Source organism: Acipenser ruthenus, chromosome 17, assembly GCF_902713425.1.
Source record: "Acipenser ruthenus chromosome 17, fAciRut3.2 maternal haplotype, whole genome shotgun sequence".
NCBI lineage: Eukaryota > Metazoa > Chordata > Actinopteri > Acipenseriformes > Acipenseridae > Acipenser > Acipenser ruthenus.
The window spans coordinates 30,347,555-30,363,321 of record NC_081205.1 but is presented as its reverse complement, the minus strand read 5'-3'; the positions used below and the strand labels follow the sequence as shown (position 1 = coordinate 30,363,321).

The window sequence follows — 15,767 nt, the reverse complement described above, 5'->3', positions numbered from 1 at the left end:
ATCATTAGCCATTCAGTGACCCTCTCTTATGCAAATGTATAGTAAGTAACCATGGTCTTAATACAACTGATAAGATGAAGAACTTTTGACAAGGAATGCCCAAAACCAAACTTCTTCACAGCTGGACGATTGGATACAAATAGGTGACAGGTACCTCTGCTATATGTCTCTCACCAAGTAACGTTACCCCCCTGTAAGGTATAACAATGCTGTATAAAGCACAACAGGAGTCAGCTTTTCAAGGTCATAGGTCACATTTATTAGAGCTAATGTCTTAAACCCTGAAGCACTGGAACATAATTTTTGCGTTGAGTTTTTCTTTTCTTTTTTTTTTACTTTGTATACGTTTAAGTAAAATTGAAGCACAGACTACTTTTGATCACTGCTGTAATTATTCACAGTACGTCTACCACCTAAGGGCAAATATAGTCTGCTTGCTTGGCGATTCAATGAAGTCTGCATCTTTCTGAATTCATATTCATTACAGTTCACTCAATCTATAGAGAGATCATTGGAAGGCTCCTGTCTGAATTCTAATGAAAGTCATCTTTATTTTTTGTGCTTTATATATCATGCACAAACCACCTGGTTTCAATACATGCTTTTACAAGGGTGTAGAATGCTTATCTTTACAGTAAAGTACAAACATCCCTTATAATCCCCTGCTGGGATGCAGAATCCTCTGTGACTGGGTGTGACGGGGACTGTGTTTATTTGTATTGTTTTTGTATTGTTGGTGTTATTATTGTTATTGTTTGGGTGTATTGTGTGTTAGTATTAGGATAGGTGTGTGGCAGCACGGCAGGGTGAAAGCTTTGCCACAGCATTGATGTGTGTGATGTGTGGGGAGTCTTGGGTGGCAGGGAGGGAATTAAAATCCTCCCTGCAAACACAGGTGGGAGTGTGGCTGGAGCCAGCAACTGAATAAATGGTTAAATGATCAATTAAAAGTCCAGCCACGGGGATATTAAATGGACAAAAGCTTGTTTAAACCTGCAGCTTTCGTGTGTTTGACTCTCTTCCTGGTTACTGCAGCTTGCCAGTGACTGTTCGCACTGGGGTATAGTGGAGGTCATGTTACACTTAAGACTTTTTGTTCATATACCCAGACAATGACTTTTCCATTTGTAATTAATTTTGCTAAAGAATTTGTCCAGGTGAAACTGCAAATCGATTTTGAAGAAACGCTTAGGTGATGTCAATGCCCCGGACACACAACCTGAGTAAGAAAATCCTAGTGACGCCCCTGGTTTATGTTAACCCCCCCCCCCCCCACCCCACACACACACACACCCACCTTTTCTGCTGATGACATGAAAAGAGCTGTGACACAGTTATTGGAAAAAAAAAATATTTTGATATCATCCATTGATAAAACACAGAGCCATTAAAAGGTCAGATGACAATGGTCAAAGCAACAAAACTAGGTAGAGGCAGTTAGAAATGGACAATAACATTCTAAAACTACCACCATTGCCCTGAATATGCCAACCCTGATTGTTACATTCAAACTTCTGAATCTTAAGCACCAGCAGAAAGACGAATTTGCATGAGGTGAAGAGGGTGCCTGTTCTGTGCATTGTAATTAAAAAACCAAGAGCATCCAGTATTGTATAATGGTATTGAGATCAGAAGCAGTACCATGGCAGAATGTCACACTGAGTAAAGGGTGGAGTACATTGTAAAAATGAACACTAAACCATTTGAACTTCAGCTTTTTCAGCTTCTGTATGAGTCAGCAAAGCCCTGGGTAATTTCATCAGCCTTTGGCCAGCATGTGTAACGGGTCTTTTCAAAAACACTCAACAATGTATTTATTTAAATTTACACATGTTACAAACCACAGCTTGCATTACTTCTTCACTTGGCCAAATGAATTAAACCCATGCTGCCTTCTTTACCAGAATTCTATTGGACAATAATAACTCATTCAATAAAATAAGTAACACAAGTAAATATGTCACGTAGGGACTGGTGTAAAGTGTTCCAAAACTAAAAAAAAAACAATAATAACAACAACAAAAAAATGTAAATGTAAAACAGACACAATGTACAACAGCAATATATATTTCTAATTATCAGAAGACGCTACTAGAATGTATGTTTTTGGGCTATAAAACAAAGTGTAAAAACATACAAATTGACTTGCTTTGTTCTTCCTTGAAACTTTTTTAAATGGACTGGTTGTGAAACTGCTCCACATGCTTTTTGGCAAGCAGAAACTTGGAGTTTGCAGATTGGTGATGGACTGCTGCCTGACAAAGAACAGAACCAGCTGATTCCACTTGACATAATCAGATTATGGATCCACTATAGCCCAATTTAAATACAATGGCACTGCCATTCAGTTTCATGACAATCAGAATAGGCACACTCTGCCACTCGCCCTTTAATCAATTCATTTTGCACTTCGAACTGCCTCCAACTGCCAACCCCCCCAACCCTTAATTAGTGACAAATAGTGACACTAATTAGAGGCTAGAAGTATCACAGTAACCCTCAGCAATGCTGGTGACTGAATTAAGACACAGTATTACTGTTATGTATTTGTGATTCCAGGCAGGTCATGTGTAAGCCTTAGCCACTCTTCCAAGTACAAAGCCCTTTATCATAATGTGTGTGTAACTTGGCTTGTGGTAAACTAGAACAAATAGGGGGTTTAATAGCTTCTAGTCATTTTAGAAAAGAAAGTGGCTGGTGTGTAATCTGTGTTTTGTTTTTTCTTTTTGGGGGGGGGGGGGATGTTGTATGATGTGATCATAATTTCACAGCAATATAATCTGCAGGTAACAACGACAAATGTCATGCTAACTGCTTCTGGAAAACGCAAGCTTTGTGAGTAAAGGACAACCCCAGGCTTTAGTGTTCGAATTCCATAGCAGGATTTGACTGTATAATTTTCAAACCATATATCAAAACCCAAACTGGACCGTGGCCCCAATCTATCAGCATAGATACACAGCAGTTCTGTTCTGGTATAAACTCTGGTACTCGCCCAGGTACAGTCACTACTGCAGAACATTACCATTTAGGGGTTGCTTTAATATGAAGTATGGTTTAAACATGGGCTTCAAAAGTGTTATAAACCTCTTGGATCCTCACAGTCGATCAGGGTTGTTTGGTCATTGTCCTACAGCACATTTTAGAATCTTAAAATCTCCCTTTAAATGGCAACATACATTTCAAAATGATCCAGACCAAAAAAAAAACACTATATATAAACAATAGACAAGCATTTCCAGTAAATGCATGTATATCCTCCACAGTGGTTATTACCTGTAGATAATTCATCTTGTCTTTAATAAACTGAACTCGACATCTAACATCTAACTGACGCTGTGGTCAATTGTCTAGTAGTTAATGAGTGCTGCGTCAGATATAAGTGCTTAAGTAGTCCAGTCATGATGCTCACCTCTTTAACCAGGAGACTTTCAGCCTGCGTTTCTGCATCTTCTGGGACAGTGGAGTACAAGGTCTGCGTCTCCCAAGAAATTGTGGCCGTCTACAAAACACAAGCCGCTTGATTTATTCATCTGTATTAATTTAATCTGGATGAATATACTTTGTGAAAGTTGTGTTGGTCTTGATTAAACCCTGCTTTCGTATGATGCAGCATATTCCAATTGCTTGCTTTAGAAAAGTCCAGTGCTTTCCGTTATTAATGCCAAATGTTTCAGAAAATGCTCCTCAAAGTTGATGTTCTGAAGAAAGGTGGGGAAGCATATCATTGTGGCACAGGTTTCAGTGTACATTGCCTCAGTGCACTGCTAATATGCTTCCCCACCCAGCCTCAGAAAATCAGTTCTTAAAAACATTTTTGTTCGAATAGAAAGCAGGGTAAATAATGCTTTAAGCAGAAACAACAATAGAGAATCATACAGAGCATGTACAATATGAGAGTAAACAGGTAAGAAAGAAAGACAAAGACAATGCAGAAGGTAGAAAGCAGCCCTTTAAACACTAATCTCATGTCATTCATCTTGACAATACACTGGCTCTTACAGTTTCCGATGTGTGAAATCACTGTCAGTGTTACTGTTTGCTGCTGTTAAATGTTTGTTTCTCATGCTAATTGTTATTTTCACTCTCTTCCTCAGTTGTACTTTGAGCTTCCCTTTTAGACTCTAATACTTTAACTTGTTCAGTGCAAACCATTTAACCACTTCCTCTTGCGAACACAGGCCTCGGCTTGAGGAATGACATGAGATCGGACACTGTACTGCAGTGCTGCACATTTTAATGACATTTGTTTTTATAAAGCAGATAATGCATCTAGCACCGGATTTGGTACATTTGTAAAAGTAAATATTGTTTTCTGTTATTTGATAAATATGTAAGTCTAATAAAATAAACTTTCTTTGACAACACAAAATCTCACCACTGAAGACATTTTTAGCATTTTAGACTGCAGGGAATTAATGACCATATATATTACCTTTCTTACATGGTAACTACTATATTTTTTTATGGGTGGGATGAATAACATTTTGTTATCTGGTGTAATTACATGGTGACACCATGACACAGGCTAGTTCCATGTAGTATAATTGCACATCTATTGCACCCTAGGGTGTCATCTACAGTAGTTATAACCATTTCACTGTAAGGTTAACTATGTCACGTAATCAAAAGTGCTAAAGACATTTAGATAGACTTCTGGTCAAAACATTTGTCAAAGAGGTTTCTTTTAGCATTACTGCATATTCTACCGATCAGTGTTTTACAGAATTTAATTTGATAAAGAGCCTAGAATACTTACTGAGAAATCCTCATCAGGGAACACTATGAGATCCTTCAAGGGGTCATCTTTAAGTTCACCATCAAGTTCAGAGATAACAGCCTCGTAATCCAGAGGGTCTAGTAGTTTTGGTTTCTCTTGCTGTAAAAAGAAAGAAAACATACAATCAATATTTCTGTCTCACCTCTTATCTGTATTAAACATATGTGAGCCTTATGCTACTATATGTTTTTAACACTCTTGTGGTCTACTATGGAAAAACATCTTACAAAGTTACAAAGTTGGTTCTTATTGTGTTTGAAAAGAATACAGGAAACACAAATAAGTCAAGGCAGCCATCAAAAAATAGACCTATCCTTGCCTTTCTTAAAGTAGTAGGTCCAATGATTTGCACAAATTCACAGTTAGTTACAAACTTGGTTCCTATTTATTATCGAGGGAATCTGTTCAACAGGAGGTCATGCCTTCCATCTAGGCTGCAGATACCAACAAACACGATTCCAGTTTACAGTGGTGGGGATGTGCCATCACGGGCCTTATTATTTTATTGCTCTTTTAAGTTTGTGTTTCTGGGACTGTGAGGGACAAGCAGCTCAAGTGAGATCGGAATGATCCACATAACATGTTTCCATTGTAGTCATTGCTAATTTCTCCTATGGTTTCTTCAGGGTAGTATTATTATAATGGATTCTACTCAATGGCATTTCTTTATGTAAGGCTGGTTTCAAACCAGCTGGAAAACACACTGTATAGTGATACCAAAACTAGGTGTTTACTGATGCATACAAGTAAAGCTGCTTCAGAAACCATTTTGCATGTCACAGTTATGAGAACCAGGTCTGTGAAGCCCAATTTCACTTTCATTTACAGGAAATTAACCTCTTAGGGAAAATACCTTAAAATACAGAAGGGTTCCCCATATTTACTGGAAAGTCTCTATTAAGAGTGAGATTATGATTTCATATGCTGTACTCATGAGTCAGCTGGGGATCCTGATTAAAGCAAAGAGACATGTTGATTGCACAAGGGCCCTCCTTAAATAATGTGAACATTTCCAAACCAAGGGAAGAGCTATCGACTTATAATGAGTGGAAATGATCATGTCACGAAGCTAAGGCAGCAAATCCCCCTTTGCAATTACCAGGTCTTTCTTTATCATACAAAAGCAGGGTTTAATCAGGACCATCAGTAACTTGCATTAAGAAGGTGTTGGTCGGGCTACTAAATGTAGAAAAAATGGTAGTAGCAAACAGTCTTAAAGGAGTCCTGCTTTTAATAAAGTATTAAAAGAGGCATCTCAGCAGTATGTTGGTGAGCAAGTGACAGTGTAAACTAAATATTCCTTATGACAGCAATACCAGCTCATAAGGGATCTGACTCAGTAAAGAAAGCATATCAGCCTGCCCCATTAATGTAGCTGGTGAAGACAAAGAGTGAATGTGAATGTAGGAAATCAGCCCAGACCAGATCAAAGTGTCTGCAAGGTTGCCAAGCTGAGAGAAACTTTAATGAAGGACAGATGCACATTTTTGAGTGGACGCCTACAGATATAGTAGCAGGGAAGCTCCAGTGCCTTGTGCCAACCTTAGAAATGCAAGAGAACGATACTAAAGCAGGGATGGAAAGACGAACCCCATTGCAGAGTAGCCATCATTTCACTACAAACTTGGGTATCAGTGTTCTTATGTAGGATGCTGCTGTCCTTATAGTACCTTATAAAAACCACAGTGTGTGCAACACCAGTTATCATTATTACAGTTCAAAGTTCAAACTTTAATAGCTTACAGTATTTTCATCATTCATTAAACTATGCCTAACCTAGGCTATATTAACCTACGGTATACAGATATATAACCAGTGTTCAATAGCACTAAGCTAATTTAGTGGTGTTGCAGATGTAGCAATCTCACTTTGTCACACACATTGAAACATCCATCCAAAGACAAACAGCACTGGCAGTTAAAAACAGAACCGAGAACAGCAACAGGACAGGATATCTTACAGACAACACCAGAAGTGTCTGCTATACAATTCACTACTGTCACTTAGCCTTGTACATCTCTATTACAACTGAAATAAATTATCCCAAGGGCATCCCAGGTGAAGCTATTCTTGATGAATGTATGTGCCGAGGTGTGTGTGCGCGTGTGTGTGTGTGTGTATGTATGTGTGTGTGTAGGTCAGGTGTAAAACCTGCTGCTACTGTGCAGCTGTACCTTCCAGCTTTGCTGAAAGAGGGGCCATTTTAATTTGACTGTTGCCACGATTAAGCACCTTTGCAATGGTACAAGTACCCTTTCACTACAAGAAATCAAAACCAAAGTAAAACACTTACCTGGGTGCAGTATTTTCCAAGCACTCCCTCACAGTTTGTCTCTATTATGGCAACAATGGATTTCTTATATTCTCTAATTGAAATCTATTGTACATCATATTCAGATGCTATCTAAGATTTAATGTCAGTTAATACCAATTTCATTCAACAAAAACCTAATAGAATGCCTTAAACATAATAAAAGCTTAGACAATGTAGCAAAATAATAAATTATGATATGCACAGCAACATCACACATAAAACACACAGGGCAAATTGATATACCTTTGCTAACTATACTAACCGCAGAACATCAAAACCCTGCTACCGTAGCTGATCACTTGTACCGGTTGTCTAAAACCTGAGTGTCTGGACCAGTCACCTGGTCTAATGCTTGTGTTAGTGATCAATGTTGTTATCATAAAAAAAAAACACATTAAAAACAGGTAGAGCACATACAGCACATTATAAAATACCTACACAGCTTAGTCTGCTAAAGTCCCCCCGTGCTCGCTTAGTCTTTCTTTTCCTCCGGAAATCAACGCTGACATCCCGTTTAAAAACTTTAGATCTAAAACTCATCCTTGAATGTGGAGCAGCAATGCAGCGTACACACGCAAACTTTACATCAAAAAGGAGAACTTTAGTTTAACTGAAACCTGCACTGCTCTGGGAGGGGGAAGTACTCGAGTCTATGTCACAGTCAGCTTGAAGTGAGCTCAACAAAGAGGAAAAGAAAACCAGCACTCAGACCATTGCTTCCGGCAGCAGTGCTATTTACTGCTGGCAGAGAAACCTCGTGGATAAAGAATGAGCCATTTTAGAAACTTGGATGGATGAGCTCCTGTACAAAGCACTCATTTCAAACGGAACAGACTTACTCAGGAAATCTGATAGGGTAACATTTCTTTACATGAAGTGTCTCTAATAATGTGTATTTTCTGATACAATTGTGTACTTACATATATTGTGTAAAAAGATTCACACATTAAGTACATCTACAAACTATGCATAATATCACTGTAGGTACAAATGTATTTCCTAAGTAACTACTATGTAAATAAATAATAATTAGAGACACTTCATGTCAACTGTTACCTTTGATACATATAAAAGGTGCCTCTACTGTGGATGGCCCTGGTGAATGTTTTGTACCTGTGTAAAGCACAGCTATTACACCTGCAACTCACTCTCTGTGGTATCCTGACATCCATTCTCCACGCAAACAAAGCCACTGTATTCCATTTGAATTACAATAAGTAAATAACTGTTCTAAATGAGAAGATTTTGTTTTTATGTCATTTCAACCACACAACTTTGCACTTCTGTTTTTTTTTTTATTTATTATTATTGAACCGGTATATCTGAGTGCAATGCCTGGCCTCCTCCTCTTTCTGCCTGCACAGCATTATACTTTTAAAACAAGGCTGCTTTAAGCATGCAATTGTTTCAGTTCTAATATTTATGACTTAACTAGAAGTCTGGGCTCAAACTACCTGTAGTCCAGTGGCAATAACATTACAGGTGAGCTAAAGGGAGACTCCCTTTGCCAAGCTCAGACTTTACCTATAGACAGAATGCTACACAGTTACAGTACATAACTTTATTTATTTTTGATATTCAGTGTTCGTTCTGCTCACCTAGGTCTAGTGTTGCAATGCAACAAAATCTGTATTAACACTTCCCATACAAAAACACTGATTGACCTTTTACCCTTTTCTAGTAGCATCTTTTTTTAAAGGAAAACAACACTGTTAATTTTACAGAATAAAGAACAAACAACATAGACATACAAGTCCTTAAATTACCCCTCTGGTCATGTGTGTCTATAGAGACTATACTGAATTATCCTAGTTTTGACCAATTGCCCTGTATAGAAAAGACCAGCTGTCTACTATGAGCAGTCACTACAAGCTTTGACTGTGTTCCGAGTTCTCCTTCAGGGGGATTACTTGTGCATATGTATAGTAACCTGCACATCCTCACGCTTAAAGATAACAGCTGCAAATTCATAATGAATTCGAGCTGAATCCCACAGGAATAACACCCAAATGTAGTATTTTTTTAGTATTATTTATTTCTTAGCAGACACCCTTATCCAGGGCGACTTACAATTGTTACAAGATGCCACATTATTTTTACATACAATCACACATATATACAGTTGGGTTTTTACTGGAGCAATCTAGGTAAAGTACCTTGCTCAAGGGTACAGCAGCAGTGTCCCCCACCTGGGATTGAACCCACAACCCTCCGGTCAAGAGTCCAGAGCCCTAACCACTACTGCACTTCCTCTGTTCAGAAGCAATTCATTTTGAATTCAGCCCTGTTCGTTCATCGTAATTTAGAAACATTTAGGTTCCCCTTTCCTCTCCATCCATTCCGAATGAATTCAGTTTATTCTTCACTAATTCATACCCTCTTACTAGCCCAGCAAGGGATTGTGAGAAGTGTTAATTCATTCATGAATGCATGTCTTATACATGTGATCAACATCATTTGCTACAAAGGGACATGGAATGAACACAGGTAATTAAATCCACATGGATTAACAGGTGGAGGGGTTGCCGATATCTCTTTCACACAATTCATCTCCCATTCAAAGCAAATCACCAATCTTTCGAAATGAGGACTGCAAGGTGCTCTGTAAACGACACAGGCTGCTGCTTTGCAGACAGACAGGAAGTTCTGCATGTATCTCGTGTGGCATTCTAATTTCAAACTTCCTGTAGTATAATTACTCACAAAAGTACAGCCGTACTGCAGCAGAGCGAAGATATTTAATACAGCAGCAATTGCATGTAGTAAACATTACTTTATAGAAAAAACCTGCACATTTTCTATTCTTGTATTCAGTGCAGTTAGATCCCGATGAAGGCTACTGTAGGGTGACCAGGCCTGTTATGAGTTACACTAACAGAAATGTTGTTCTTTATTCTACCTGAGATTGTGGTTATGTGAGTCTCACTATTAAAATACAATGAACTCTCCACAATGTGGAACCCACAACTCATGTACCTTCACGTATCACGAGAACTGCATGCACATGAAGTTAGATTTGGAAATGGCTTACAGCAGGGGTGTTAGACCTGATTTTACCAGAGGTTGTTTTGTAATGATACAGAAAAATGCCAAACCCTATTATAGTGAAATCCCTGATATAACGAACATTTCTCCAGGTCCCAGGGGGGGTCATTATAGTGAAGTTAGCTTGTATTTGCTATTTTCTTCTCTTCATCTATGATGATGCCATTTGTATCTCTTAGACATTTTAGTTCCTCCTTGAATGTTCTTTTGTTGTTATAATATTGGAAAAAAAAATTGGAATTGGTTTTAGCCCCCTTAGCAATGCTCATTTCTATCTCTCGCTTGGCCTTTCTAATTTCTTTTTTGACTTGCACTTGCAGTTTCAAGTATTATTATTATTATTCATTTCTTAGCAGACGCCCTTATCCAGGGCGACTTACAATTGTTACAAGATATCACATTATACAGATATCACATTATTTTACATACATTGGGTTTTTACTGGAGTAATCTAGGTAAAGTACCTTGCTCAAGGGTACAACAGCAGTGTCCCCCACTGGGGATTGAACCCACAACCCTCAGGTCAAGAGTCCAGAGCCCTAACCACTACTCCACACTGCTGCCCTATACTTCACACTGCTGTTACAGTGTATAGAGTGTTCGCTAACCCTGGTGAACAGATACAGTAACATCTTGTAACAATTGTAAGTCGCCCTGGATAAGGGCGTCTGCTAAGAAATAAATTAAAATTAAGTTAACACTATTCCAAAAACATTGCCTTTGCTTGCATTACTTCACCTTAGGCAATAAATAATTCTTAACGGAAATATTTGTTTGCTCATATATTCAGAAGGATTTCATTCTGATTCAGAAATCTGAAATACTCAGAAGACAAGGTGAAGGTTAACATGGCTGAGAAATGAAAGCTCTGCTCCATTCCTAGCACATTGTTCTTTCAGATTACAGAAGTTTGTGGGCATTACTATTTCAAAGCACAGATCTGTTATGGCTATCTTAAATTGCTTCTCGGAATGCCATTATTATTATTATTATTATTATTATTATTATTATTATTATTATTATTATTATTATTATTATTATTATTATTATATTGCTGCTGCTAGTCACAGCATTGGGTTCATTCTGAAAATCTTCCTGGCAATAGTTGCACAAACATAAATAGCAATTGAGATGATTGATTCGTATTAGCTTTAGCTGTCAGAATTCAAGAACCTTGCTAATGGTTTCAATCTGTACAGCATTCCGAAGGTTTGACAACCAAGTGGATACATTTCGTAAACTACAGTCTGGAGGGAGGATAATTCAAGTATCAGTTAAAGAGTTTAATCACATTTGTGATATTGCTCCGATTTTGGCTATGAGCGAGAGAATTGCACCTAATCCATTGATGGAAGCTCATTCTCTCAGTCAGTTTACTTCGGTTCAAAGAGATGCTTTGAGAGCTCAGAACAGCAGCAGGCTTTCAAAACCCCTCTGACATTGTTCAAACTGTGTAGTGTAGAGTAGTGTAGTGCAGTAACTACATGAAATGTGCATAGCTGCAGAAACTCCCAGGCTTGCTACAGCATACACAAAGCACTTCACAGGACTGAACTGGGTATTGCAATAATTGAGCAGTTTCTTAAATTGAACCTATTTTTCATTCCCATTGCATACTTTCCCCTTACATGCTTTACTCGTGTTTGAGACATCTCTCACAGCACAGCTAAACCACAATGTAACATAGCAACCGAGGCACGCCTTCCAGTTTATCTGCTCTTCTTTGGGACTGTTGTTTTATTTCCTAAGCCATATACAGTACCTGTTTATTCAGGTCAGGTGAGTTTCATGAGAAAAAGAATAAGTGGCACCCTTCCATAATGACTGAAGAGACTGAAGTAAAATATAGAAATGTAAGGAAAAGTGTCCATTGAGGTTTGCCGATGAAAGAGAGGTTGAATGAAAATAGATCACTAATTGCATCAAAACTACAATATATGTTTAACATATTTACTACAATATAGGGTACTACTGCAGTGGTATAGTTCCCATAGAGGCCAAGGTGACTAATAACCGTTTAACCACACAGACCTCTGTGTGTGTCCGTGTGTGTGTGTGTGTGGCGGGGTAACTAAACCACAACAAGTGATCACAATTTCCAATGTGTCATTTTCCAAAAGCCCCTCGAATATACTGACTTGCCGTGGTTACATATGGCAACTCTTTTGCATTGACAATACAATGCCATACAATAATTTTGAAGCTGTAAAACTAACTCCACAAATCCGCTCTTAATCACAGATGTTTCTCAGACATTCCCTATGGTAGTTCAAGTTGCTTTCCAGTGTTTAAGTATCCATTTCTTTGCTGCCAGGGATGCTTACAGCATCTTGCTATTATACTCACATGACTCTGTGTGATCAGTCGCTGTCACCAACAAACACACTTTTCTGTTCCCATTTCAGTGTTCGCCATGATGGAGAGTGCGCATGCTGCCTAAAAGTATGATTGTGTGAGAAAATCACTCCAGTGCTGTATTTACTCCTTTGCTATAAGGCATCACTAATGGTCCCTCTAGTGTGGAGAGCCTAAGTATACTAGTCGTTGTGATCCATGTAATTGCATCCTCATTTTAGGTGATTTGGTATCCTTTTTAATTGGTTCTCTGTTCTATTGTGTAAAATGTAACCGGTTTTCCATAGGGTGTAAATACGTAGATGGGTTTCCTGTTTAAAGTCTATAGATTAGCTCAACTGGACGAATCCCCCCAGAAGTGTGTCGGAACCGTTAATTCACTTACAGAGAGAAAGATTGTAACTGTACATTATTCTGTAAGTGTCTTTTCCATGTGTCCTCCTTGTATGTTTTTACTGCCCTTTGGAGTCCGAATCTTCCTTCTGTCTGACTGCGGATGGTTTATTTTTATAACTCATTCCTGTTTTAGATCTCCCTTCCGACCGGTGAGGGCACTGGGGAGGAGGAGCAGGCGGAGCCGCGGTGCGCAACATCACAGACCCGGTCGGGAAGCGCAGTGGCAATCACGCATTGGCTGACGGCGGTTGCCCTCGCTGACCAATGGGGACGGGACGGGGCGTACAAAAGGGGGCGTGGCCCGGGGTTCTGTTCCTTCTGGCAAAGTACTAATAGAGAAACAGAGGAAGGGAATTAAAGGACGGGACGTTTTGTGGATTGGACTGTCCTGTTAACCCATCTACTCCTTGTCTCTTTAGAGCACTAACGGGACGCTCCGGGATTACGCTAGAGGAGCGACAACACGGAAGTGCTGAGTTTTATTACCCCGTGTTTTCCCCGTGCTTGGACTGCACAAAGAAGACGGACTATTGTTTTGTTGTTGGTTTATTTTGGGACTGCAACCCCCCGTTTCTTGTTATTTTGTCGGGTTACACATTGTTGTGTATCCCGGCTTCCCTATTGTTTATTTGATTTATTATTATTATTTGTTTGGAGTGCGTTTTGGCAGCTTGGGGCAAAGGGAAATAAAAACCAAGCGCTTAAATTGTAAAACTGGACTGGAGTCTGTCATTTTACACCACACCATCGGTCAACCCTGTCACAGTATGTTTTGGGGTTTGAGGAGATTTATTGAATGTCTTGATATTTCTGGGCCTGTGTAAAGTGGGGAATATAAGAACCTTTACCACACTGCATTAACGGCTGTAATCGAATGAGCCAAACATTTAATTAAATGCGCATCTCCTAACCTCCAGTCATAACTTTACAAATTTCTTACAGCCCTCTCAAGTGTTATGCACACAGCAAACCATGACAGATAGGAGGTGACACACTCCTAATATTAAAACCCCTGTGAAGCCACTGACACGGAAAAAGTGAATTGCATGCTTGCCATAACCACTAACTACATATTTAGTAAACTGTAAAATAGATTCATGTGAAATTTGTGTTCGGTGAAGAAACATAATATGTATTATCTGTTCTGGGCACTGCAAGAGTTATTTATGTATATCAGTTAAAAACTTCAAGTATCCCCACTTCAAATAAAAGCACAATATTGACACTACTCAAGTAACGCCATTAAGAGTCCTGTTGAAAAGCTTTTAATTAAGCTGTTTTGATTCCCTGATAATACATTAGGGCATCAAATTTAATCTGAAAGGGATGATGATAATTATTCAACATTCGTGTATACATTTACAGAAATACTTGTAATGGTGACACTTTACTAAGGGCTTCACCATCTCAATTTGTTTTGAGTAGGATTGTTTTTACAGCACCAGGGAATCCCTTTGGAGTGTATATGAACCATAACTCTGTGGTTATCCCGGGATTATCCATACATATCAGTGGTTGATGAAACCCAGGGGATCCCCCAGTGGGTTCAAATGCTTTATTACTCTACTAGGCATTCAATCTGATTGAGCGTTTGTGATGTTTTAGAAAGATTTCAGAAGGGTATTGCCAATGACAGGGTGACAGAGGGCTGTTTGGAAAACAGCAGTTTACTGTAAATGAAACATTACAACTATCAATACTAGCTCATGTTGTGAATGATTTAGATGCCTGTGAGAAAAGGAAGCAATCCCTTAAATATAGGGTATACCATGGTAAAAGCAGAGCAAAGTGGTGCAGAGCTCATTGAAAGTATGGTGAATAACAGATATGTGTGGTAAAGCATTGTAACAAGCATGGGTAACCACTGTAAGACACAGTGACTGGAGAGTATCAAGTAAACAGGAACAAATCAGGAGAAACTAACAACTTGCACAGTACAGCATATAGGGGTTGCCCTGTGTTAAGTGTTCTTGCATTTCTCTAAAACTGCGATACAAGGCATTGTGTTGCCCTTTACATACTAATAGCACTGAATGCCACACCACAGACATCTCATACTTTGATACATGATCTGGAGACAAGCAAAACGTTTCAGGTTTGCCCGGCTATTTACTTTGTACAACACAAACAAAGTCTTAAATGATCAGTAATTAAAAAGGCCAATCCTTTCCTGTCATCACGTTTTAATATTCCAGTTTTTGAACATGGCATTGTAATGAGAGCAATCTGGCGTGACAGCAAGCACAGCACTAACAGTGAAGGGTTTAACCCTGAGTGATTTGGATTCTAGGGTTGATTTGTGAGGTCCACTGAGGACACAGTTGTACACAATTATACAATTTTTTGCTACACTACAAAATGATCACTGACCATACTACAGATATTCTGTAATACTGCAAACTTACCATTAAAAAATACTGTTGTATTAATCATACAGAGTATTTTTGTAAGATAAAGCACTCTGGAAAGGAACAACACTTTGCAATCCACTATGCCATCTTCAATTAATGCTTCCCCTTTATTTTTTTCAGTCTTCCTAAAATCTTCATTATAGAACTTGCAGAAACACAACAGAGGGAATGATAGCTAACACCTGCTACACGTCCCTACGCCCATTCCTCTCAATCAGCACCCTGTCAATCACCTGTCAGGGTATTAAACAACAGCATAGCAAGACCTGTATGTGAGAAACACACACAACACAAGTTCATAAAATGTATTGCATAAAGAATGTAATGCCATGAAAACTGTGATAGTCTGTCAGGCAGGCCTTCGTTGTTGAATCCCCAAGCATAATTAATACATTAGAAAGCTGGCACGGGTTCCAAGTAAAACTTTTCTACTGTCAAACCTAAATTAAAGACCACATGTATAGAA

The 15,767-nt window shown here is 38.8% G+C and overlaps 1 protein-coding gene across 11 annotated transcripts in view; it reads right to left on the bottom strand.

Annotated features, from left to right (window-relative positions):
* LOC117974117 (dedicator of cytokinesis protein 10-like) overlaps positions 1–15,767 on the bottom strand; it is a 79,931-nt gene that overhangs the window by 40,161 nt on the left and 24,003 nt on the right. For 9 of the 11 annotated variants that reach the window (XM_058990360.1, XM_058990365.1, XM_058990363.1 and 6 more), the window contains exons 2-3: positions 4,760–4,879; positions 3,413–3,502 (exon numbers count right to left, since the gene is read on the bottom strand). In XM_058990360.1, the coding sequence (XP_058846343.1) occupies positions 3,413–3,502; positions 4,760–4,879 (210 nt within the window). Of the gene's footprint in view, positions 1–3,412; positions 3,503–4,759; positions 4,880–7,532; positions 7,679–15,767 lie in introns of those variants that run through there. The other 2 variants (XM_058990361.1, XM_058990362.1) reach the window with 1 other exon arrangement.